Consider the following 27358-nt stretch of genomic DNA (forward strand, 5'->3'; position numbering starts at 1 on the left):
AAGAGAAATAATCAGTCGATAATGGAAGAGTTGACTAGACCGCTAGACTATCATAATTATGCATGAAGAAAATGTTGCTAGAAGTAGCTAGAAGATCAGATGACAATAGACAGGCTTATAGAGATGGAAGAAATGTAAATGAATATTATATAACAGAAGTTTCAACTAAAATCAACCTTTATGAGTGTTTGTTACCTCTCCTTGACCTCGTACTTCTATTGCCTGACATTGCGCTCCGTATATAAATGAGAAAAGTAATTCCGTCAAATATGTTTCTCTTTGACAGTATTTTTTCATTAGATAACTTGTTTTTCAATTCAAAACAACCTTGACAGTGAAAAGGAAGAAAAATTTCAACCTGTGCGTTTGTATTTTTCCTTTACGATTATCGGAAAGAAGGGAGATAAAAACGAATCCGGACGAACTGCGACGATGACATGGGGGCTGATAAGTTTGATTTCATTCAATTCGCCGGGTCTTTCGATTCGACAGCTACGCGTTTAAATCGTAAACATCGTTTAACTTGTAACAGCTGTTACTCGTTTTTTGGAGTAAATTGAGCGTTTATTTTTGAAGAAAACTGAAGTTTGGTACGTAGTTCATGTCAGCTTGATGTTCTATGTGCGAAAACTATATTTTCATAAAAAATATGTACATATAAAGAATTATGAAAATATTCCAAATTTTTAAAAATAATTTTTCATTCATCACACGCAGTACAACTTATCCTAGTTCAATAAATATTTGATTTATTCGCTGCATCCAAAATTTTTTCAGTATTCATATCAAGTTCCCTTTTTTTAACTATACAGAAAATCGTTTGATTCAATTATTCATCAACTTTTAGTTTCCCTTCGATATCAATATCGCTTGTAGTATCTCAATTATTTTCAATTTTTGATATATTTGAACAGTTTTCTTTAATGTGATCATTTCGAGTAAACCTAGCAATGAAATGGTTTTTGAATAATTTTGACGTTATAAATTATATATTAAAGCAGTGATTACAGAGTTAATTCAAAATTATGGAGCAATGTTTTTAGAATAAACAATCCACTTTATCGACTTGGATTGGGGTTTTCTTTGAATGAACAGTAAATGAATTATTAAATATCAAGAAATATCATTCCGTTCAATGTACTAAACAATTGCCCATTTTATATTGTCTTGTTCACTCCACATTTCCTAATTCTTTCCTTTTTATGGCTTCTTCATTTCCAATTCCGAACGGTTTCTATCTAGGTCTTCCATAGAACAGTCATACCATCCTCCCAAGTCTCTATAACTTTTTTTTTTACTTTTCGACTTTATCTGTAGCACTATGGTAGGACTCCACTATTCTGCTCTCCGTTTACTATATGTTTAATGTATTTTATCCACGATTGTGTGATTACATTGTTGACGGCACTTCCAAGTAGATTTTTCACGTTATTTAATCTAATATTATTATTATTCACTGTTACTTCATTTTCATTCGAGCCCATATAAGTTCTAACGGATTTAATTCACAGTGGTGGGGTGGCAATCGTACAATTAGGCCTCCTCCTCTTGCCATTTCGTCTAGTACATATTTCAAATATTCTTGACATTATACTAAGTTTAATAATTTGATTTTCAATATTGGATCATTGAATTTACAAGCCAATCGGCAAGAAAGGTTTTTCTCCATTGGGTGGTTGGTAAGTGTTCTACATGCCTGTGGTAGTATGGAGCGTTTCCATAACAAATCCTGGATCGATGTTTAACATAATCACGGTATATGTTTCATCTGTATATTTTCTATCTTCTCTTCCAAACTATGCGACCTTTGAAATATTTTTTGCGTCATCAAGAATACTATTCCCTTTTCTATTTATTTACCTGAAGTTATCTCATGCGAAGCATGCAACAAAACACGTCTTGATATATTTTAATTTAAGAGAAAACAAGTTTTTTCACGGCTGGTGATTTTGTTCTAATAAAACATTCAATTTCTTTAATTTATTATTTCTTAGACCTTTTGATATATTTAATGCATTTAAATGTTCTTTATTTTAGGTCTCTTTTGTTTTACAATTAGTTTTTTCAATAATTTCTGGAAGATAAAATTTGACGTTTCGACTTTTCTTCAAGTCTTTATCAAAATATGATATTGACACAGACAATTTGCGAATTTATATTAATCAATAGATCACCTACATCATGAACATCAACAAATTGTCAGTGTCAATATCATATTTTAATAAAGAATAAAGAAAAGTCGGAATGTCAAATTTTATTTTCCAAAAATTATTAAAAAAACTAATTTTAAAACAGGAGAGACCTAAAATCAAGAACATTTAGATGCATTAATAAAACATTCATCCACTGCACGACGAATGACATGTTTGGTTGTATCGTCCACTTGAATTTGTCTAGTTCTAGCATCAGCTTTCAAATTGTATCATTCCTTGTTCAAATCATTATATAATTTATGTTCATGGGTCTTGCAAATGCTATCAATAACATAGGAGAAATTAGAAATTGGATACATCAAGTACGACCCTAAAATTTTGGTGAATTGTTTTCCGCATCAGTCTGACCGATAGTGATGGTTCATGTTATCCATGAAATTATGATTATCAACCATCAGTTATTTCTGTAGTATCCATAAAAATTTGATTTTTTGTTATTTATTGAATGATTTAATTATTCTTCCAAAATAAGATGACGTAGCTATTTGATTATAATTTGAAAGATACTTAATTAAGCGGGCCAGGATACTTATGCTAATTATCATAAACCTCTACTACATAATAGCCTCGCAAACTTTTATTGAAATACTAAATAATGTAACTAACTCACTGATAATCATATTTTGTTCATCGGCTCAAAGTCTTTTCCTGTTCGTGATTTTTTCTTCGGTTAAATCCGGGTAAATTTTGACAATCGCTGTTAAAAAAGGTCCTGTTAATTGGTGCGAAGGAATTCTGAAAAAATTCGCGATGCTTTAAAATACGTCTATAAGATCATATAACTAAAACTAAACAACAATCGACTGTAAAGGTCTTTCAAGACGAGCCAAATCCAACAAAAGTTGTTCGCGCATGATGCACTTCGAAGCAAATGGGTGCCTGTTGTTTCGAAATAACTGCAAAAGTTGCCACCATTCCATTAAAGCAACTCGAAATAGTCAATTCTGAAAAGTACCCCAGCATTAGTTTTACAGAAATATTAAAAAAAGTTAGAGAAACCAATCGCAGAAGACGAATCATTATCCACCACTAAAATGCGAGTTCTCACACATCAGCTCAAATAAAAACAGTAAAAACATCGAATTTATGGGTCATCCGCCGTACCGTCCTTGATTGGCACTTGCAAGGAAAACGTTTCTTACACCCGAAGAAGCGGTTGATGCATTCAAATCATATATTTTAGAGGTACCTCAATCGGAATGGAAAAAACGCTTCGACAATTGGTTCAAACGCATGCAAAAGTGTATTGATCTAAATAGGGAATATTTTGGAAAACAATAAAGCCGTATCTAATTATAAATATTTGTTTTATTTGTCTATCTCAAAACTTAAATAACAACCCTCGCATAATTAATTTTCCTTCACACGTTTCATGTTTTTTATCAGTATAATTACGAGCACTATAAAATTAAAATTTTGTTAGAAGTAAGAATAAAACTTTCTAATTGCGTGCTATCAGTGCTAACAAGAATTCGTTGGTAAATTGAGGAAATTTGACGCGTCAAAGAAAATGACACCAGAACTAGGGAATACTGGAATTGATAGAAACACGAACCGAACAAACCATCACGAAAAGTTAGAAGAGCATCTTCGGCTGAATAGAAATCGTGAATGATTATTCCAAGTTTAAGGGAAGGAAGAACTTCAATTGCAAAATTCACAGAATAATTCTAGATGAATATGATATTATAATGCAATCAATTGAAATTCGAAAGGCAGATTTTGCATTGTAATTATTGCATATGAGACGATGCATAAGATAATAAACTTTATATTCTCCCATATAATCATATATAATCACAGTAGTACAGCCTTTTAAGGGCCATGATTTATTCTTCTTTTCTCATCGGTCTTCACCTGATTTCACGATTATTCCCAACAAGCTCCGATTCTATACTTTTGCGCTCTAATTCGGTTCTAATTCTCTAATATCTTCTAACAATAATGAGCTATGTTGTCACTGAAGGGTATTTACATAGATCCTCCAGCTCTTAATTAGTTATTCTTCTCCTTTGGACTTATGTGATGATCCCCCGAATTCCTTTCGCATTATGTTATTTACTTTTTCTTCCTTCTTCTTCTTTTAACGTTTCCAGATTTTATAAGATGATGAATCTGTTTTTTCATTTGCTTTCCTCCATATCTTAACCGCTCAGTCTCTCTTCTATTTTCTCTATATTTTATCAAGTTTATCATTTTAGAAATTTACTTCCATAATATCTTCTAACAATGATCCAACTATTTCCTTTACTCCCTCTCCTTCTTTTATCACCTTTCTCTTATTCATTTCAACCTTTTGTATATAAATTTTCCGGCATCGTTACAAAATGCCGCAACCATCTTACTACCTCACATCTTTGAGCGATGTTGTCACTGAAGGGTATTTACATAGATCCTCCAGCTTTTAATTAGTTATTCTTCTACTTTGGACTTATATGATGATCCCTTGAATTCCTTTCGCATTATTTAATTTACTTTTTCTTCCTTCTTCTTCTTTTAACGTTTCCAGATTTTATAAGATGATGAATCTGTTTTTTCATTTGCTTTCCTCCATATCTTAACCGCTCAGTCTCTCTTCTATCTTCTCTATATTTTATCAAGTTTATCATTTTAGAAATATACTATATTATTTACAATCAAAAGACATTTTTCTCCTAGCCAAGAAGAACGATTAGATCAAGTTTTGTGTAGATCTCAAATAGACCACATTTCTTTAGAGACACTCTCAAAAAACCCTAATCCACAAGTACTACACTTTATTCATCGATAGTATAGTAGCCTTTCTCAATGTCAAACATTCTTCCTAACGTTGATATCTCTTTTTATCTGTGTTGTGAATATAGTGCGTGTGATCTAGCTGCTTAATTAACCACTAATCATAAACCTCCGAATTTCATTAAGGCTTCTTTCAGTGACTCTAAAAATATTGACATAAAGTTCTTGAGTGTCGTTTGTACAATTAAATGTCAAAAATATATCCTGACATTAGATACCGTTCATAATAAAGCAGATTAAACTACGAGGATGTATTGATATCTAGTTAGCCAGGATCAGTTCCATGCATAAACAAAATATTGCGTTACAATAGCAACGAACAATAACTTATTAGAAGTGTAAGTGTAATGTTTGACGTGTAAATAGTAAACCAGAGTTACGCAATAAATTAAATGAAAAAAGATGTCCACCGAAATTGTGAATATCGAAATATTGGAGTATCGAGCCATCATCAAGTACCTCGATTTAAAAGGGTTAAGAGGTAAGCAGATTTACGAAGGTATGCTTAATACTATTGGTGATCAATGTCCTTCGTATGCGAACGTGAAAAATTGGACTGTAAGCTTTAAAAGAGGTAAATTTTCCATTGAAGATGATGGCCCATCGGGAAGGCCAGTTTCTGTGTCAGTCCTTAATAATATCGATGCAGTTAATGACACGATTTTATCAGACCGTCGAATTGGCCTAAAACGAATATTTGAAGCACTGAATATTTCATACGAACGCGTTTATCATATAGTTCACGTGGATGATACTTGGGTACATTTCTACGATCCAGAAACAAAGCAACAATGGATGGAATGGCGACACTCTGGTTCTCCAAGACCTAAGAAGTTTCGTGTTCAAAAATCTGCTGGAGTTCTTATTTCAGTTTTTGCGATTGTCATGGAGTAATCATGATTGATTTTTTGGATAATGGAGATTACTGACCACTTTACGGGAATAAATTGAAGAGAAAAAATGCGGAAAAGTATCCAAAGGTGTTTTGTATTTGCAGGACAACGCCCCTGCACACAAATTTCATGCTGCTATGTAAAAAATTCGTAATTTAGGGGAGGATGTAATAAAAGCTGTAAATGTCTGGTTTGCAGAGCAAGAAGAAACATTTTTTTTTTGAAAGGTCTAGAGACTTTGCCGATTCGCTGGAACAAATATATCCAATTAAGAGGAGAATATGTTGAATAATAAAATATTTTGACATTGAAATTTTGTTTGGTTCTAGTGTAGGCTAAGAATTTTCAATATATTCTCGTAAACTCAGATACTTTTGTAGATTACTACAATGAAACGTTTTATTGGAATCTTAATAGTTTTTCTAATGAATTAAATGATTATAATCATCAGATAATGTTGCTATTGCTCATAAAAACACCTAGGATTGCATATGAATTAATTTTTTTCATTATTGTGTTTACTACACGTAAAGAATCTAACATCTTCGTTAGCTGTATTATCATTGAAGGTTATTCACGTAGATCTTCCAGTATTTAGTTGGTTATTCATTTTATTTGGACTAATGTAATGTAATTTATCGTCAAGCTTAAGTTTTTGCCTTTAATAAATCTCAAATCGCCCACAAGACTGCTCTAGCATATATCTTCACAACTCCACGCCATTCCTCTTCTTTTTGTTTTCAATCATAACTACATCTTTCTTTCTATGATGATATGATGAGAGATTTATTTTCCATATTTTTGGCTTCACATTTAGACTGAGTATCATTATCTTTTTATGTTATTCATTCCATTTTTTCTGTCGAAATTCTATATTACAGCTTTTGACAAGAAAATGAGTATGAAATGAACTACAGATATGGAAATGACGGTATTGATTCTATTCCCCGGTGCTTCTGATATACGTTTCAAGAGGAGAAATTATTTACTACAAATTTATCCGAGGACGAGATCACCCCATGTGTGTCAATTGCTGATGTCACAAAAGTATTGATTCTACTTTATGGCTTTCATATCATGTTATCGTTATCTAATATCATAACAAAAAAACTCTTTTATTTGAAATAGACGATGATGTTGTACATCGATAGGATTTTTATTTAAACTTGTCGATTGATAAAACGAAAAATATGTGTAATAATGGTCCCTACAGTTGGTTTTTTATGTAAATTAGATATATACAAGTTGTCCCTGTTAAATAAGGTCAACACTTGATATGACTCATATTTGAAAATGTATTCATTCAAGTATTTCTAAAAATTACATAATGGCAAAAATAGAAAAAGTGCCATTTCTAAGATCGATGTTTAAGTCATCATTTATGCAAGACCTTCATGGTTCTATAGTATATCTTAACTAACATCCAACACAATTGAAGAACATAATTTCTTTAGACAATAATACAGTTTAGAGATGGGTCGCAACGTAGGAAACATTCCTTATAGAAAAACAGATTCTCTTTCTAGATAGAAGATTCTACACTACTTAGAAATTAAGTTCTCTTATAAAGATATATTCAATTTCTTAAAGATGTACAATGAACTGCTTTTTGTTGCAAATTTATATACTGACACCAGTGGAAAACCGATTCCTCCGGCTGTGAAACGTTTTTTTGTATACACAACTATATCACTGAGAAACATCCTTTCTGTTTCTACTGATGGTGCACGATCTGTGGTTGGTCGCCATCGTTTTATAGTTAACTTGAGGTACTGTATATTGACAGTATTCACTACCAAAAAATTCGGGTCCTAGATTAGACCAGGTACAAATGCTGTCAACAATATAACAAGTGATTCTTTGAACTGTTAGTTGGTTGCTCAGTTTTCTAAGAAAAATTACTATGAAAAGATATGAAGTTGGAAGGAAATTTGGAAATAAATTAGTTATTACTTGACTGATATTTTTGGGATTCCCAATAATTTAATTTGTATCTGCGAAATGACGATTGGAGAGTAATCCATAATACTGACATATCTAGGTCATTCTATACAAAAAATTATACCAAGCAATCGTATCAACAGCTTCAGCATTTGTTGCAAATCCGTTAAGGCGAGTAGTATCACATGCTACTCACTTGAACGCATTATACAAGGACTGAAAAGCTCATACAATTTCATAGCCATAACTCATGTTATTATTCAAGAAGCACCCTCAAGCAACAATGAAACTCAGTATCATAATGGAACATTGCGAATACAGTTGCTCTGATTTTAAAGCTGCTTCCATAGAAATTATATAAAGCAGGAATACGGCTTTTACGAGTACAATCCATTTTTGCTTTGGGGAAGATCAAGAGCTAACAAGTAGAACGCAGTTATATTTTATCATCATCATCATGCGGTTCAATCTCTTGGATTAAGGCCTGCGCTTTTGCGTCTATATATCCCTTTATTGGGGTCGTATACTCTCCTTGTTCTTTTATGTTAGAGTTTTTGTTAGACTCGTTTAGTTTGTAAGCTTTCTTCAATCTTTCCTGTTTTTGCATTTGGCTTTCCAGTCTACTATTTCTAGCTGTCTTCTTCAATTTGATTCTTCCTCTTGACTATCGAGGTATCCATTGTGTTATCCCTTTCTGTACGTTTCCTCCTCATTATGTGTCCTGCCCAATTTAGTCTTTGTACTTTTACATATCAATTTCTATTATTGATGGTCATGTAATACAACAGGTACTAAAATTTAGATATTTGGGAATAGACATAAGGAGCTACTATGGAGATGTCGAGAACGAGATGCGACAACAGGTCGTCAAAACAAATAAAGTAGCAGGATGCCTCAATAACACTATTACACATCTTATGAAAGAAACAAAAAGCAGAATAACAACAATTAGACCTATAATGACAGACACAGCAGAGACAAGACCCGATACAACTAAGACAAAAATACAACTAGAGACAACGGAAATGAAAGTACTCAGGAAAATAGCAGGGAAAACACTTTTAGACAAAGAAAGAAGTGAAAACATAAGAAATACGTGCAAGGTAGAAAATGTAAATGACTGGGTACTAAAACGAAAACAAGAATGGAATAGTCACATTAGCAGAAAGACTAGTGTGTATTGCAAGGGATGGTGTGACTATCTGGATCCAGGAGGCTGAAACTGAAGCAGAAACAGGTTTTAAACCTACCATACAAGAAGGAAGAAGAAGAAGAAGAAGGGCTCTTACATACCTTATTATATTTTCTCCTCCCAGATTTGCATCTATTCCTTTATTTTTCTCAAATCTTCTCTCTTCATCTCCTATAATATTTGGTCCGAGTATAGTTCTCAATATTTTTCTCTCGATTATCTTCAGATCTTCTTCTTTCTTTTCATTTATGACAGTTGTTTTCATGACGTACTCAATCACTGGTCTTATAATTTTATTTTGTTCTTTATACTAATATTCTTGTGTTTGAGTAGCTTGTTATTCTTATGTCCAAATGTTTAAATACGTATTTCTGTAGTATCCATTCTTCTTCCTTCTTATTTTGTTCTCTTCATGTATTTGTTTTTTTGTTGGTTTATTTTTGGACCGATTTTCCTGCTTCTGTTTCCAATTTGTTGATTGCCCTTATTAGTTCTTTTTAATGTATTAGCCAATATTGTTACATCGTCTGCTTATGTTCCTGCTTGTATTTGGTTTGTTATACTATTTTTGCTTTCCTCATTACTTTCTCTAAAATCATATTAAAGAGAATTGGAGAGATCGATTCGCCTTATTTGACTCCTTTGTGAATTTTTATTTCTTCTGTAAGTTTTTCTAGATTTCTTACTTTGGCTTACGTGTTTTGTAATATAATTTTTATTAATATCTTCAATTTTCTGGGTACATATGGTGTTTCTAGATCTCCTATCATTTTTTGTTTGTTTATTGAGTCAAACGAGCTTTTAAAATATATAAATATTATATATAATTCTCTATTTAATCCCCGTGTTTTTTGTATTATTTGGTCTATTGTATAGATTGCGTTAATTGAGAATCGTCCTGGTCTTAACCCATTTTGGTAGTATCCCAGTATGTTTTCTGCGTATAATTTGACTATTTATTAAGTTGGTAGTAGTTTATATGTAATGTTAAGAAATGTTATGGCTCTATAGTTTTTATATTCCTCCTTATCGCCTTTTGTTGGTATTGGTGTAATTACTTCACTATTCCACTAGAATTGGATAGATTATGAATTTAGTCTAGTTTTTGTCAGTGTATTTGTTCACTGCACGCAAAGAATTATATGAAAGAGCATTTTCAATTACAGAAAATGGTGGGGACTGCAGTATTTGGCGCTGCTTTAGGTACAGGAACAGCTCTACTAATTGCTATGACCATAGTCGTTTATAAATATTATAGTTTGAAGAAGAAATCTGAAGAGTGGCATTCATTAGACCAGATGCCTCTACCACCAACACTTGAACGGTTCAATAAACCGTATTATCCTCTTATCAAAGCCGTAAGTATTTTGGTAGAAACTTTTTTCAAATTTTGGTGAACGCGCTTCAGAATACGCCACAATTCACTGCTTCCAATATTATTTTGCTTATTATTCTAATAACAAATCCATTATTATCATAAATTGTTAATATTTATTATGATTATTCAAGTTTTTGGTACAGAACTGGAGCCAAAAATATACGTGGTGAATATGAATTAATAATAAATCTAACGTGAAAAATACTTCTAGGACAAATATTCGTATGTCAATAGAAAATAAAAAATATTGTGAGGAACGGCTTACGAAATTTACATTCGCGCTTTTTTGGGGCAAAAAAAATCAAAATTAATGAAAAAAAGTTCAATTGAATATTATCACTCTAACAGAAAGTCGAATGCATATAAACCCATGAATAATTTTCTGGCAGAAGATATCCCATTGAAACAGTTTAGAGAGTGGTAAAAGCAACCATTTCCTTCTGTAACAGCACCAAAGTTTAAGGTTAGAGGTTTGGTTGGTATATGGACGCAACGTAGCGTAGTTTTTCATAATTTTTCAGTTAGAATTTATTAACGTACCATTGGGCTGCAGAGAAGGAGAAAAAAGTACTGTGTCTACGTTGGAATTGATCCCTTAATATTCGTGACACAGTTTTCTACCTAAGCACAACGCATTTGATTCAAGATTTCTGAAAAATTTGTGTAAAATATGGAAAAGACTGCAATGGATGCCGATAAGCAAGTCTTCTTACTTATGTGGATTATATGAAGGGCAACGTGCAAAATATGGGAAAATATTTCAAGTGAATTTGTGTATATTAAATAATTAGAGCTCTTATTTCAATTAGTATGTTTTGAACTCTTATGTGACATATTTGAATCAGTTTCAGTTTTTCAGTATGTATTTAGTCGCTTTAGTGACATGGCGTTTGCAGTGTATGTCATGAAACTATTGAAATTTTGTTTCTTGTTTGTGAAAGGTGCTAAAAAAATTAGAAGTATGTGTATGATTATAATATGATTACTTTAAAGACTCACAATTGATACGAAAGATCTAAAAGCACTAAGATAACGGGCAACAACCTTTCTACCTCCAAATATACACAAAAATGTTAAGAAAGTCGACAACGACTTTTAGTTCGTTCAGAAAATAGAAAATGTACTTTTTTATTTCATTTTTAATTTAAATAATTCACCGTATTTTTGAATAACAACTCGTATAACGTTACTGTCCAATGTGTCACTTGTTTATTCGCAATTATAAACATCATCAAATTATAAGGCACTTGAAGAAGTTTGTGGTAAATGAGAAAAATAACTTCTTTTTAAGGAAACTATAGTCACACTCTTTGATCCAAATTTTGAAGTTGAATTTGTTTCATATTTACAAAATGAATAGAATCAATAGATTTCACTACGTATAAGGTTCTGAAACTGATGCACAGATGGCACCTAACACGAAATTACACTTTTTATATATAATTATTAATTGGCAAAAAATCGATATATTCTATTAATATACAATTATACAGGATTTTCCATATATTTGGCAAACGTTATCTTTTCTAAATAGAAATATTATTTATACATTGGATTAGTATTTGAGCGTATTAAAAATTATTGTCGAAAGTTAAAAAGTCATTCATAAGAAAGCTAAATTGAGAATTTCTTGATCTTTATTTGAGTTTCGTTTAGTTTAGCTTTACCTACCAAACCCGAGTAGAGACCACAATCATATTTTTTAATATATAATAATTGATGACACAGAATATATACATGGTAATGAAGTAATGTACAATAGTATTTTATTCACGATTAATAATGGGTGTAAAGTTTACTGACACGAGCGCTGACGAGTGGCATAAATCACCGAGTGTATAATATACTCCATTATACGTGAGTAGAATACTATACTTTATCTATGACTGAATATTTTCTAACAAAGTGAGTTTTATGTATGGAACACCTCAATTATCTAGGAAACGGCATGTATGATTTTTCTAAATTTTTGTACGCAAGGGTCTTTGATACGGCCGGTATTATGGTGGTATCTACATTGTTATCAGATCTTCCTTTTCCGGAAAAATAATGAATTCAAATGGATCAAATGAATAAATTTTGTGGTTTTGGAAATCCTTACCATTAGGGTGCCTTTCAGTTTTGAATTGAAGTCGACCAAAGTGCTGAGGACTTCCACATTTTGGATTTAGTTTCAAAGTTTTTTCTGTGAATCTGTTTATGCCTTTTTTGTACGCCAATCTATAAGAGAATTATATTCATTTAAATAGTGCTCTCATAATTTCTCAGGGAGAAGATTCATAGTCGCTGCAGTTGCCGATTCAACATCTTCTGGTGTGTAGTTAAAATTTTCTTCACTATTACTCTCCATCACTAATAATAATACTACACTCGTTTTAATTAGACAAAAAACGGATTTTCTTCAACGAATATTGAGAAATAAACGTGTGACATTTTATAATTGCGTTAAAAAATGATACGTTACAGTACTTTTTTTCACGCTTTTTGACCGATTCAGAAATTACATGCAAATGAATAAAAAAAAAACGTAAATATTATAACGGACGTGGAAAAATGTAATTTTACGTATTTATATGAGTTTTTGAATGCTTAATTTTAGTGGTGATCGTATAAAACTTAATTAAATGTTAATTAAGACGGTTCTATTAATTTCCATGAGATTCCATGAGACTAGTGTCTCAATTGTTAATCTGCTTAATAATTTTTACTCAAGGTAAAAAAATAATTGAAACATAATTCTACATTTAGCGGACATAAAGAAAAAAACGCGCGAACAAAGTCAAATAAACATACTTAATAGATACAAACCTTCTTTAATTTCACGATTCCCAGGCCGTCTCTGGAAGCGTGTCCCCCCTCAACCTGTTGAACCCTGGCTCGTATTGCTGCGTCCTTACCACCACCACCATCGTCAGTATGTGAAACGGCGTCTTGGGGCGCTAATCGCTCCCCTTATACCATGTTTGACAAGCGAAAAAAGTCGTAACTCTGATAACCCCCTTTACAAATTAATCGAAATAATGTCCGGAATAAGTCCGGCTAGTTGCTGGATGACCCATAAAAGGTTAGAATCGTGGGCGCGAGCGGCAAAAGAAAGAGCGTTAGGTAATAATTACCATCATCCTCTTTTGGGTAAAAACGATAATCACGGCAAGAACGAAAGCAGCAGCTCTGGAAGTTTAGAGGTACGATTTGAAAAATTTTGGTTATAAAATTTTGTTACGCAGAATACTGTACGCGCATTTGAAAGTGAAAATCAATATAGCGTTTTTGAGGTTAACTAGGATTTATCAGAAACAGAATTTCCAAATTTATTTATCTCTAATTCAATCCGAAGAGTATAGATCGGTGAAAGGTGGTTCTCTTGTACTCCGACATGTTTAGTCTGATAATCTGCCATCTTGGAAAATTTTTAATTTATATATAATTTCTTAGTTACTTAAATTTATCGTAAATTTAAATCAATGTCTATTTGGATCTTACTATATTATCTTTTACTTTGAAATTAGGGCAAAGACAAATACAAGTATTCAAGTTCATCAAGTTCATGTAACACACGAAATATTTGTAAATATCCATAGATTTCACATTAAATAAGAGGTTTTTAAGAAACGTTATGACATCGTCCGGTTAGATAGTATAGCAACGCTGGGAAAAACGACCTGCAATAGTTTTTTTGATGATTAAACCTTTCAAAAAACTCGTTGCCTTCAATGTCTTGACTCAAATATCGAATTGTTTCGGAAAAGGTGATACACTTCATAATTCTCTTACTACTACACTCATTGAAGGTAATATATATCAGCGGGAATGTTGTTAGAATATTATGTTTCCTTTGTATATCAATTCACCTGAGGTAATGACGAAACAGTCAAAGGAAAAAAGAAAACCAGTTGGTTTAATCACGTTTTCGTTTTAACAACACATCCAAATCATGGCTTCCATAAAAATAAAGTGAACAACGTTGCATCTCTCCAAAATCTATTACTAGATATTTTTTGTCGTCGCGGACCTCGAATGAAAACTTTTACACATATTGGGCTGTAGATTTTTGCAGTCTGCCCATCCGTCGTTCTTCACCGAAGTTGGAGCCCATTTTAGTTTTGATACGCTACGACGTTAGACTTCGTAAAAGTATAGTTGAAAACCACAAAAATGCTGTTTGGGTGATTTTTCCCACTCGATAGGAGTGTTGAAGTCTAAGAATGGGTAAATCGTTTAATAAAAAGTTGTCAAATTATTCTAAGGTTAAAAAACTATGTACACACATTTAGTTTTATCAGTTTTATTTATTATTAACAAAAAATAGTATATTGTGTAACAAGTGGGAAGAGTTCAACTGTTCTCACGAGTGTGGAAGTACTTTTCCCACATGTTGCACACTGTACATTTTCTACAACTGCACAAATTGAAAGAATAAAAGTAATGGAATGGAATTTATTTTCATGATTAGTAAAACCAAAATAATACTAAAGTGTCCTCTTAACTGTTGAATAATATTATTTAAAATTGTAGTTGCTTGTGAAATTTTTACAATTTTGTATAGTTAAACCTGGAACGTCATTTTTTTAATAAAATTCTCTGTTATGTTAATTTTAGATTTTGAGGGTTGATCGTTCATATACGGTGTATTTTCTGTCTCAATTTCTGTAAAGGGTTCGAATGGTTTTTAAATGGAGTTGACGATTTTACTAGCAACGGTAATTTTATTTTCAAAAAGACGTATCCTTCTGTCACGGTATTGCATTACCATCCTCCATGGCGCTTTACGGTTAATATGTCCTGCATTTACTAAAATTGTTATCGAAGAACGTCGGAAGCAGTCACCTGTGTATAGATGGGGATTTTCTAATTTAATAAAAATTGTTTTAGCCATATTACCGAGTTTGTTAATACCAATTAATCGTACGTGTCTAGTACATTTTTCGTGTTGGTAATTTGAAAAGTTTGAAATGTTATTCTGGCGGTGGAAGAGCAGCATATTTTTTTATATATCTCTTAAAATTCTCCCGTTACTGTTAATGCTCTTGGCTTTTTTGTTTTCGTGTATCTAATTTCACAAGTAAAACTGAATTTAAATTCTCTAAATTATCGATTCTTAACTTCCACAACCACTCTCTACGACATGCCCCTGCCACACTTACCTTTAATGATTATTCAATTCTTTTTTTCTACTGAAAAACCCACTAATTAGAAAAATCTATGTTAATTCAAGGAAAAAATCAAATTAAATTCTACAAATAGTTCCTTTTAAATAAATTTATCTTTATTAGTAGATATTCCTCGTCTGGAGCTTCGTTTAAAAATCTCTTCAATTGGTCTGCTGTCAATATGTACAATTTGATGTTATTTGCCATCGTGGACCTCGAGTGACACCTTTGTGATTTTTGGGGAGGTAATTCTCGGACTTTATTTTAAAAACGAACGTAATTTCCGATACGTGGTTATATCAATGTTATTTTTTATACTGTACGTACTTCGCATCATTGAATATGACAACTCTTCAAAGTATACCAAAAGTACAGTTTCCTAAAAAGATTTTATTTTTGTATTTTTTCTCCATTCAATAAATTTCTAAAGTTGCTTTTGCTGCTATTTTCGATATCTCTGACGGAGTATTATCAAAGTCGTCACTACTGTTAGTAACCATATTATTTATTATAAATTAATATAATTATGTCCTACTAAAATAATATTCAAAGGAAATTGCGGTTTCCGTCAAACCACGAATAAAAACTACATTAAGAATTTAAAAAAACTTGTATAATCTGACAATTGTGTCAACTATCCAAAGTTGTCAATAGCCAACTAGGTTTACGTCGTTTTTTACTGATTCTCCATATAAATGGATGTTGTGTGGGCAAAGTGCCGTGACAAATAATATTTTTCACAGTTGTAGAAGAAAGTTTTTAACAATGTTAGAGAATGAAAATTTGAGCAGCAATTAGTAGTCTGAACTTTATTCAAACCAGTAATCATCTGGTATAGACATCCAAAGTACTCGCTCTTTAATATGATCTCCAGTTAACCTGCTTCTATTATTTTGAACAGCTAAATTAACATCTGAATCAAGTCTTTTAGATAATACAGAAGAAGCCTGATGGATTAAATATTTCAAAGCTATTTCAGAGGAAACTGGTGTAAAATAGCGACAATCCACCCAAAATTCTATCAGGTCTAAGTTTCGATCGATTAATGGTTGGTCCAAATATTGTTTTAGTTCATTGGTAACACTGCCAGAGATTGGAATTTCTGCTCTATTTCAATTAAGCGTTTTTCATTTTTAATGCCTACACCAAATAAACGACGAGCTAACTTCTAGTAATGCTTGAGCTGGTCTTGGATCTGGAAATTGTTGTCCTCTTCGTCTGTGCGAACGTAACATCTCTTTAGTAGATTATTTAAAAGGACCAAGAAGAGTGGCAAGGTCTTGAATTACTTTAGGCTGCGAAGTTGCCACCATATCAGGCATATTCTTCTTAGTTTGGCTTTTAGTGGCTAAAATTTAAGCTACAATTTCTGACATTTTGAATTAAAATCTCGTAATTAATTGAGTTTAATATTAATTAAATCGCATAAAAAACATTTGGATGTATTGTTAGTTTCTCTAGCTCTCCATTAGTAAGTTTCTTTTGCACATCTTCTGCGATTCATTGAACCAACAACTTTTTATTTTGATCTGACTATCTATAGACATATTTTTACACTGTGGCACTAAATTTGACAAAAAATGATGAAATCCATTTTTAATTTTATTGTTTTACTGAGAACTGCACCCTAAGAGAAGAAATAATGTTTTACACGCAGTTTTGGAAATTTGTACTTCAATATTGATTGTTATTGATATACTGTACATTTGATTGTAATATATTTGCTACTTATTATATAATGAAGAATAATTAAACCAAATCTCAGAAATTAGTTGACAAGCTTATTATTTTCGAGGAAATGGAGAGAAATAAAACTCCATTACAGCTATATTTTATGAGTAGATTTATTCGATGTAGCAGAAAATTGTTTGTGCTCAAAACTAGACATTGTTCATGAAAATTTAATGCAAACCACCTCCCCCACTCCGAATTCGGTTTCCCTCCAAGGACTTGTTCGATATAAAGCGACATTGTACACTTTCATGTTTCAAAATATACAAATTCACGATATTCAGTTTAGTTGGATCGATTCAACACAAACATCGTCTTATTTTATGAGACTCAAATTTTTATTTGTTTTCTTTGTTGTGTTGATAGCCTCGAAGCATTTTTAGTAGTATTTATCTGTATTTAGGACAAAAATGATACATTTCTGGGCCGACAATTCGACGCTGTCCGTACGGTGTTTATAAAGAAAATAACAAACATTTCCAAAATATCCAAACGTCTAAAGTTTACTTATAGCGTCTTCTGTTTAAATTTTGCTGTCCAAGCTATAAAATATTACACAGAGATAAGTTTAAATCTGTCTAAACATTTTTAATGACTTGGAACGAAATTAACTTACACTCCACTCCGTGCTTTCCTCTTCTAAACTTTTCAAAGTCCCTTTATTGAAAGAAATGCAAATAATCTGAAGATTTTGAGGCTATTCAGTAAATGAATAAAATATGTGAAACAATAATTTTATTACATACCTTGAAACTACTGGAAATTCCGTGGACAAAGCAGTAATGGCGAATCTGGGGTTTCCTTTAATCATTCTGTCAACTCGTTGAACCAGGTCATCTGAAACGACAGATTTGCCTCCTTGACCCCCTTCATGATGCACATCAATTCGACCATCTTTAAACTTTCGACACCATTCACGCACAACACCATCCATCACTCATGAAGTTTTCCCCATACACACGACTCCTTCTCCGATGGATTTCTGTAGCACTGTGGCTTCCATTCTGTAGAAAACGAATCACACTTCGTAATTCACACTTGGAGGGATCATCAATAATTTAGTACATGTTTACGTGGCTGTAGCACAACGCCGACTGCCGCCTGAATGTCAACAATGGTGGAGTGTGTAGTGCGTGAGCTTTGCAGTCGCCTAGGGCGCATGCCCACTTTCTTCCGCCCTCGTAGCTCCTGCTCGGAGCGATCGGAGGTTGAAAAAAAACGGCCCTTGTACTATAAATCGAGATGTCTTGCGCTACAAGAAAGCACACCATTTTGTTAGAACCAGATGTTTCTATTAGGGACATTAGCGTATATAGGGCTAGGAAATGAATTAGTCAAATTCTTTACAAAGTTTGATTAAAATCATTTGGTCCTAAAACTTTATTTCCTGCATCACCTGCCAAATATTCAGTTTCTGTAATGCATTGAGTATGGTCTTAACTCTAACATTCGTCGATAAACTGCAGTCTTTTATCATAATTGTTTGAGGGTACAATTTTTGTACTTTGTGCTACTGACAACTGCTTAATTGCATCATGGTAAGAATATTTGTTCGCTCTATCTTCGTGTTTGTTGATTAATAAAATTTTAAGCCTGTGCATTTCATTCAAATAAACCATATTGAGCGATTTATTAAAAAAAAGTGACTTTGTTACTAATCAAACTTGACGATCATACCATTGAAACCAGGGCTGAGTCTTTCTCTAGCTTATTCTTTTAGCAATATTGCTCGAGATTAATCCTTTTCTTTATCTGCAGAATTTTTCGCGACCTGGACTCAAGCGATACACAAAAATTTACTACAATCTGAGTAATTCCAGTTTCCGTGTTTCCCTGAACAAGTAAATGGAGATGCTCCACGGATAAATGCCGTAAATTAGCTTCATTTAGTTGTTAAAGGACTGTCCACGACTGTCTTGCACTTGAATAAGAGAGTTTTAACTATAAATGGGAAATATGTAATGGATTGAACGTCATACCTAACTTAGGACTGAGGACTCCCTCTGTATATTATTCTTTCAAGTAAAAATAGCGATCTTATGTACTCAGTGAGCACTTGAACAAAAAATATTTGAAATACTGGAGATATTCGATTTTCAGACATGTATTGTATATTTTTGCAATAACAAAGCCATATAGAGTGTCCTATTCAGAAGAAATTATTATTTTTATGTAACCCCCTAAATTTAGAACGCCACTATACTTTAAATAGCTAACTTGCAAAATACACTAATAACCATGCAATTCTTATAACATGTTTTTCCTATACATCATAATAAGAATTGTACAAGAGTGGATAATTTATAATGAACAGGCCAAGAGACATTTATAACCGGTGAAATATGAAATTTTTTACAGGAATTCAATCTAGAAAAAGAACATTTAAATGTTCAGCCCTTACAGCATTCATCAGCACAAGATCTAACAGCCGAAATCTTAAAAACGCCATTGGAAGTGTGTTCAGCACATGTGCCTCCACCACCATTACAACACCAGTCGAAATCTTATCCCACTGGACAACCCATACTATGCAGAACACCAAGTGTATCTAGTCAGAGTAGCTTAGATAGTACTGCGTCCAAACAGGTATGTTTAGATAATTTGAACAGTTCCGATACTTACAGTAAGTGAATCCGTGTAGAAACATGACATTTATATCAATTGCCCACTTGTTTCATAATGAATTATTTTTAGGGAGGACATCGTGGCTCTTCTCCCCAAATTAGAACCTTTGCGCCCGATGGAAAAACTACGTTACCCCATCACCATGAAGCTACTCATACGTCCAGTTACCCATTGCGTACGTCAAGCAGATCGCCATCACCTCTACGAGCAGCGTCGTTAGATATTCGCTGTTCTTCACCAGGCACAGCGCACGCATTGTCAGAAATAAGAACACCTTCTCCTTCACAATCTAGTCTAGCTTCATTAACAGGTAAATGGAGAGTGACTCATCGCATAGCACAGGCAGAAGCTATGAATAATAAATTTTCAAGTTCATTATGAATGACAAATATTTGTATAGGTGCTAGCAAATTCTTGGCTCGTAACTTGAACACACTGTTTAAGTCATAGAAACGATGTGACAATTAAATAATGATACTTATGCTTCAAAAGTTATTTATTATAAAAATATCAGTGAAATCATGATTTTCTCCTTTAAGGTAATACCCTTCCGCAATAATACTTCGACTTTACTTATTTTTTCAAGCGCTGACAACATCGTCATCACAATCTGTCTGGATATCTTCAATAGACTTAAAATGTATTCCTTCTCGGTCGCTTTCATTTTGGAAGAGAGGAAAGATCACAATGTGACTAGGGCTGCTTTGTTAACACTGGACCCTTTCTATAAACTGAAAAGTGCGTTTTACTCAAACTGCATTAGCAAGGTGCGTTTTTGCAAATTGTTTGCGATATCTGTCGCAAGTACTTCATGATAGATTACTTGCTTCACAATCTCTCCAGATAGAACGAACTCCTTATATACCACTCCTCGGCAGTCAAAGAAGTAGAGTTTCAACTTGTTCGTAAAAGTTTATTTTTGCACTTGAATCATTTGGTGGTAGCCACTGATAATTTTGGCACATGTTTCCAAGGTCGAATTGAAAAAAGACAACTAATAATGCAATCTTTCTGTTCCAAACAGTTTATCACCAAACGCTTTATCATAAGTCGCTGAATTACTCAATTTCACACAAAAATTTGATCTAGACGCGTTGCTTGAGATTACACCATAAAATTGGTTTCATTACTGAATTTTCAACTTGTGATTTTGATATGGAGAATAATTTGTGAATGAAATTTATCGGCATTATTATATCTATTATTCTATGATCTCAAGTCTTATTATTATAGGAGGGTCTACGAGTTCTTGCAACTCTCCTGTACCGGCCTCACCAAGAACCGGCCTAGGGAGGTGTTTATCACCACTCTTCATACACCGAACGGTGACTGTGCCAGATTCATCGGCCGTACCACCTCCCGCTAGTCCTTTAGGGGCTATTCAGCCAGATTTGTACTTGAGAAAGGACGGGCCATTGTTTATCGGCTCACCCAAATCATCACCAAGTCTCGGAAGACTGCATTTTCGACTGTCTTATGATTTTGATAAAAGTGATTTAGTAGTACATCTCATCGAAGGTAAGCTATAGCTCAAACTGTTCAAATTATCATTGAAAATAGATAATAATCGAAAGATTACAATATATTTCACATATTCAGAACCACAACAAAGTTTAATGTGCTTTCTATCAGAGCTGTTTAACATTTGAAGCTCGTTTCCCATTTCCAGAATTTAATGAGCAGTAACATCTGTAGTAGATGAGTGGATCACCCATGGGAATTCAAAAAAATGAGACATCGTCCTAATTTCCTAATTCTATTTCAAGAGCACAGTTTTATATTATTTTTAAGAAGAATTGAAAGAAATGCTGAGATGTGTGAGATATGCACCGAAAGAAAAACACAAAAATCTCATGCTGTCAGTTTCGTGGGATTGTTTTTTTGATCTGCCTTCAAGGAACCAAGTGTTCAATTATGATGTTTAGTGTCAACCATGACAACCAAATCAAACCAAACTAAACCAAAACTGGATGAAGCAATAAAAGAAAAATGACCAGAATTGTCAAATCGGAAAGATTCAGTGTTCCACCATGATAATGCAAGGACTCACACATATTTGGCAACTCGTGGGAAACTATTGGAGCTTGGCTGGAAAGTGATACCACAGCTTCCATACAGCCCTGATCTGGCATCATCTGTCCACCATTTATTTCGAAGTTTGAATGGTCAAACTTGGTCACTAATAAAGATGACCTTCAATTGCACCTGATTCAGTTTTTTGCTGATAAGGGCCAGAAATTTTATGAGCGCGCAATCATGAAGCTGAAAGATAGATGGCAAAAGGTCATTGTTTCATTTTATACTACAAAACGGAAATTAGTTTGTCCCCAACCAAATAGTAAGCGACGGAGATATAATGGATAAGCAATAAACGTTTCAATCTTTGTTAGCTTATAAGAATCACAACTTGAATAAATAGAATCTTTGCTTTAACATTTTGTTTATCTAAATTTTAGCTCACGACTTAGCAAGTAGTGACCAAGGGGGATTTAACGACCCCTACGTCCGCCTAACGCTTACACCGGAAGTGGATTCAAGGAAGCGACAAACAAATATTTGCCGAAATGATCCGAATCCGTTATTCGATCAACATTTCAAATTCCCCGTATCACATGAGGATTTACAATCGAAAACCCTTGTATTACAAGTTTTTGATTATGATAGGTAAATAACTGGTAGTCATAATAATATCAATTATTTATTATCACAATAAGTATCTAATTACAAGGGTCATGAAAATATACGTTGAATGAGATTATTAGAGTAACATGGAAACAATAAACTTGTTTCAATCTACTTTCAAGTATTGATTTCGGCTAGCCAAGCATTTAACCCAACGTTGAATCAATAACTAGAAACATTTCTTAAGGCTTCTTTGGAAATGACTCTCATCAGCTCTGTCGTGACATTCTCAAAGTCGGGGATGTCAAAAAATATTTTTCATTTAACAATTTTTTTATTTTCGGAAAGAGCATTATCAAGAACAAAGCCTTTGACTTATTTTTCAAGTTTCTCAACACATCGTTTCATAAACGACGAAGTACCCACATGTCAAATTTGAATAGTTGCTTCCGTTGGAATGTTATTTCCCTCAAATGAGAAAGATACAATTATATCTGTTGAATTGCTTTGAGCGGAACCCTACGATTCTATACTTAGTTTTCGAATATCTTTTTTGCACATATTCACCTTTGCTTTTGAGGTAAGAGGACTTTCCTACCGTCCCTAAGCTGACTCTTTTCTACTTTTTGATCACTCAGTCTATTTTTAAGCAGTCTTACAGGTTATTATATTATATTATTAAAGAATACTTTTCTATGAAACACGAATAAGGAATGATCGTCAAAACACACAATGAAGCACAAAAGCAAACGACGCGACGCGTTGAATATGACGCCTGTGTGCTTTCTCTACTTAATTCTTACACATCATCATTTTCAAATCTTCTCTATTGTACTAAATTTACTTTGGGAACATTATTTTCATAGTGGTTTACTGATTTGGGGTATTTCTTTGACTCAATCTCCAAATGACAATGAAAAACTATCCAGTTTAATAAGAACGAATTGTGGAATGAACTATAATTAAATAACCCTTTGATATATTTTCATTTTGTCGTTGAACAAATTATGCATTTTTGTAGATTTTCTAGAAACGATATCATTGGCGAAGTGTCAATGGTTATGAGCGAATTTGACGTTGCAAACAGCGTGGAAATATGGGGTGAAATAACGAGAAACAAGAAACCCAGAGAAGATACACAAGAAATTTTGGTATCTTTAAGTTATTTACCATCTGCTGAACGATTAACAGTCGTTCTGTTGAAAGCTCGAAATCTGTTCGTATCCCAAAGTAAAGGAAGTACAGGTAATACTCATAAACACTTTTTAAAATAACCTTTCTCACTTATTTCATGTTTTCTAATTAATTTAATTTAATATATAGTCTTATCAAGTTTCATTTTATCTATTTCAAATCCTTTTGATTCCTATACTCCTCTTATATTGAGTTTTCTCATGCTCTACCTCTTAACTTTCGTATTTATTGTAGTTCTTTGTTTTTTCTCTTCACTTGTGTCAACTTGCACTTTGTTCAAATAGCAGGTTTCACTTTTACCCTCGAGTGGTGCTTGTGGATATTGATCTTGAACTTCTATAGGTTGTAGTTTTCGGGAAAGACGTGCCTTGGTAGCTGATTCCATTGGCTTTCACTGAATCCTGATAAATTGAAGTTCTGGGCTGGACGTCTGCAGGTGAACTAGTTGCGTATATTAGACAGCTCGGAAGAGCATTTGCGACAGCAGTATCGGTAAAATAGAGTCAGATTAATCACTTTTATTCTATGCTCTGAGATGTCCAAGTTTCTCCTCAACTCTGGATCACCCATAACTCAAATTGCTGTCTTCTGTATTGAGTCGAGTATCTTGAGGGTATGCTTGGGTGCCGAGCTTCAAATGTGCGATCAATATTCCAAATATGGATGAATTTGGACCTTGAAGAGGATTAAAAGCTATTGCGGAGTGTATAGCGTTTTGGTCTTGAAAAGGAGTCCAAGTTTTTATGAAGCTGCCTTGGCTAAATTAGCCACGTGACTATAACAAGACATTGATTCCAGCCTCAACACCCAACTAGCGAATTTGCGGTGATGGTAAGATTCTATGTCCAGACAGAACGAAATCCTGAGCTGCAGTGCTAGCCTTCTTTGTAAAAATAACAAATATTCTCCCATTATCGTTTGATATTTAATGATTTCGAGCTTTGATTTTTTTTAACAAATAGCAATGTTACGATGTAAGTATTATTATAAACATATAATTTTAGATCTTCAAACTTTCGTTAAAGTGTACCTGATAGTTAACGGTAAACGAACTAAGAAGAAAAAGACAGCTACAAAAAAGGGTAGCTGTAATCCTGTTTGGAACGAAGCTTTAACTTTCACACTATCTGCCAATAATGTTAACAACGCCGCTATCGAGGTAAGAGATTTACTAAACAAAATAGAAAAGGAATAAAATGTTATAATCGTTCAAAAACACTTAAGTTAAGTTAACTCCTTTGATACCTAAAAGTCAAAAAAAAATTCGAAATTCATATACAAGGACTGATATCTCTGTTCTATCTTCGAATGTGTGCGTTATCCTGATGAAAAAGAACCCCTGCGTTTTTCTTTTATCGTCTCACGTTATTTTGGAAGTAAATTGGTATAATAAGTATCTGTAATTGTGGCTCCTGTCACAGGTACTCTACTAAAATTATTCTTTCAGCATCCTAAATCATTATTATTATTATGACCTTCACTGGTGAAGGTTACATCTTCAGCTTTTCCGGCGGTGGCGTCCACTCCTTGTCATGCATTATTATATTACATTATATCATTTTCAATTTACATATGTACATATATTAATATTCATAGTACCCAATATGAAATCATGTGTGTATGATTATGTTTGTTGGCAATCCACAGCATGTTCCTCTGTATATTTTCTTATTTTCAGTGGGTTTGGGTTCTTTGTTGAGAAATGATGAAGTCCAAAGTTGACAAAATGTTCAGTTTATTGAACAGAGTACCTGTCAATGTACAAAAAAATCAGTATCTAACTTTTACAATTCAGGACTTAATATAAAAGCAATTTGTTTGTTTACAATTCTTACAATTTTGTGAAAGAAAATTAATGAACAAAGTTTTGGCATGTGTTGACAAGATTTTAATAAATAAAGCTTAATTGAGCATACCTTTTGAATCGTTTGACAATACTTATTTTGATTAACCAAACTCTTGATAAACAATCGTCGGATTGTTGCTCAATACTTACAATTTGGAGCACGTTTGCCTTTCGGTTTTTCGATGTCGCGTGAACATATCAAAAGGTGCTTGCCAACTTAACTAAATTAAAAATTAACATGAACATCCAGGTAAGGATAGGGTCAAGGTTGGGATAGGTCGGGTCAGCAGTCAATTTGATCAATTCTCAACAGTATATGACATACGATACTGAAATTTTTCCTAATGTACCCAGCAAATTTTTGTGAATTTTCTTTGGAGTAAATTCTAGTAAACGCAACTATTAGATCACCATACTTTGCTTGATATGATCCACTCTGCTACTTCATAAAATCCGGGCTTCTACTAAAGATAGATTCAATTTCTAGCTCGAGTCTATATATAATAGATTACAATGTGACTAGGTTTTCAGCGGTACACATTTTACAATTTTTATTTTACAGTTATCAGTATTCGATCAAGGTACCGATATAATAGTGAACAATTCATTAATCGGTACCTGTACAATAGGCCCAAAAGAGAGTGGTCCTGAAAAGGATCATTGGATAGATATGACGCAGAGTCCTAGAAAAGCCATCGCGTGTTGGCACACAGTGAGGTAAATTTTATGCTCAATCGAGAGGTAAATATCAACTTCAAGATATACATTTTTTCTTTTTGATGGGTTAGAATGAACAACGTGATAATTGTAATACCTTTTATTATTATATAATATACTTTTTACAATTATCAGTACAATATATTTACTTATTTATTTATGCAAAGATACTCTTTAAATCTGTTTAATAAAGACAGTGACTATATTTATCTCTACAATCAAGAAAATCTATGGATTAACATCGTTTTAGGGTATTTAAAAACAAAAAAAGGTTATTGATAAACATATTTTTGCTTATTTACTTTTAATAATATTCCAACGAAATCATAAAAGTTCTTTACTGTCAACTTTTGCCTTCTCCGGCTAAAAGAATTGCCACAACCTATTTATAACATGGATGTAAGTACTTTTTAGTTATCGAAGGTGTAACTTCATTATCAGAGTAGGAAACTTTCGATTACTAAAGTAATTAGGTTCTGACCGGAAAAAATCGCATTCTGAAATTGGCTAGTTTCTATTGTCCTAGTAGGGTTTGAAATTTTCAAAGCAAGTTATATGATAAATGAATTTTTTAGTGTGATTTAAGGTTTGGTTACATGTAACTTTAAATTACATCTTTTGCATTTATTTTAGAAATAACTATTAGATAGTTGAAACAAAAAAACATAAGTGTCGGGAATAAAATACTATTCAAAGTGTTTAGGCGAAAAACACATTTTTCAAGAGAACGATTAATTTTCATTTATAGTTACCAAAAATTACAGATATGGGATCAACAGTCTCCAACAAATACCAACATAATATATTCAAATTTAATAAGACTAAACTCGAATTCTCATGCTTTGGAACTAAAGCATGTCAATAATCATTTTATCGATTTAATGAATATCTTTGCAAGGCCGTTCAAGTAGGAACATATTTCTTTATAAACAGGAGCAATCCTAAACATCGAAAAATCAATTTATTTGTATAAAAAAAATGTTGCTTTGGCAACAAAAAATAACATTAATACTATAAAATTTGTATATTTTAATAACAAATAACCATTTTGTTTTGCAGTTGTTTTATAAGGTTCATAATT

General features: G+C 32.9%; 1 protein-coding gene across 2 annotated transcripts; it reads left to right on the forward strand.

Annotated features, from left to right (window-relative positions):
• The first annotated feature begins 490 nt into the window (after nt 1–490).
• LOC130441446 (synaptotagmin-5) lies at nt 491–27233 on the forward strand. 2 transcript variants are annotated; one of them, XM_056775137.1, is made up of 9 exons: nt 491–590; nt 10181–10372; nt 19632–19859; nt 19968–20208; nt 21132–21416; nt 22355–22562; nt 23542–23765; nt 24719–24873; nt 26123–27233. In XM_056775137.1, exons 2-9 carry the CDS (start codon nt 10184–10186, stop codon nt 26279–26281), a joined length of 1689 nt encoding a protein of 562 aa, XP_056631115.1. In that variant the 5' UTR covers nt 491–590; nt 10181–10183; the 3' UTR covers nt 26282–27233. The 2 variants fall into 2 exon arrangements, with proteins under 2 accessions (XP_056631115.1, XP_056631117.1); XM_056775139.1 differs by lacking the exons at nt 491–590; nt 10181–10372 and adding an exon at nt 13312–13577.
• The last annotated feature ends 125 nt before the right edge of the window (nt 27234–27358 follow it).

The sequence above is a fragment of the Diorhabda sublineata genome, chromosome 3 (assembly GCF_026230105.1).
Source record: "Diorhabda sublineata isolate icDioSubl1.1 chromosome 3, icDioSubl1.1, whole genome shotgun sequence".
Classification (NCBI taxonomy): Eukaryota; Metazoa; Arthropoda; class Insecta; order Coleoptera; family Chrysomelidae; genus Diorhabda; species Diorhabda sublineata.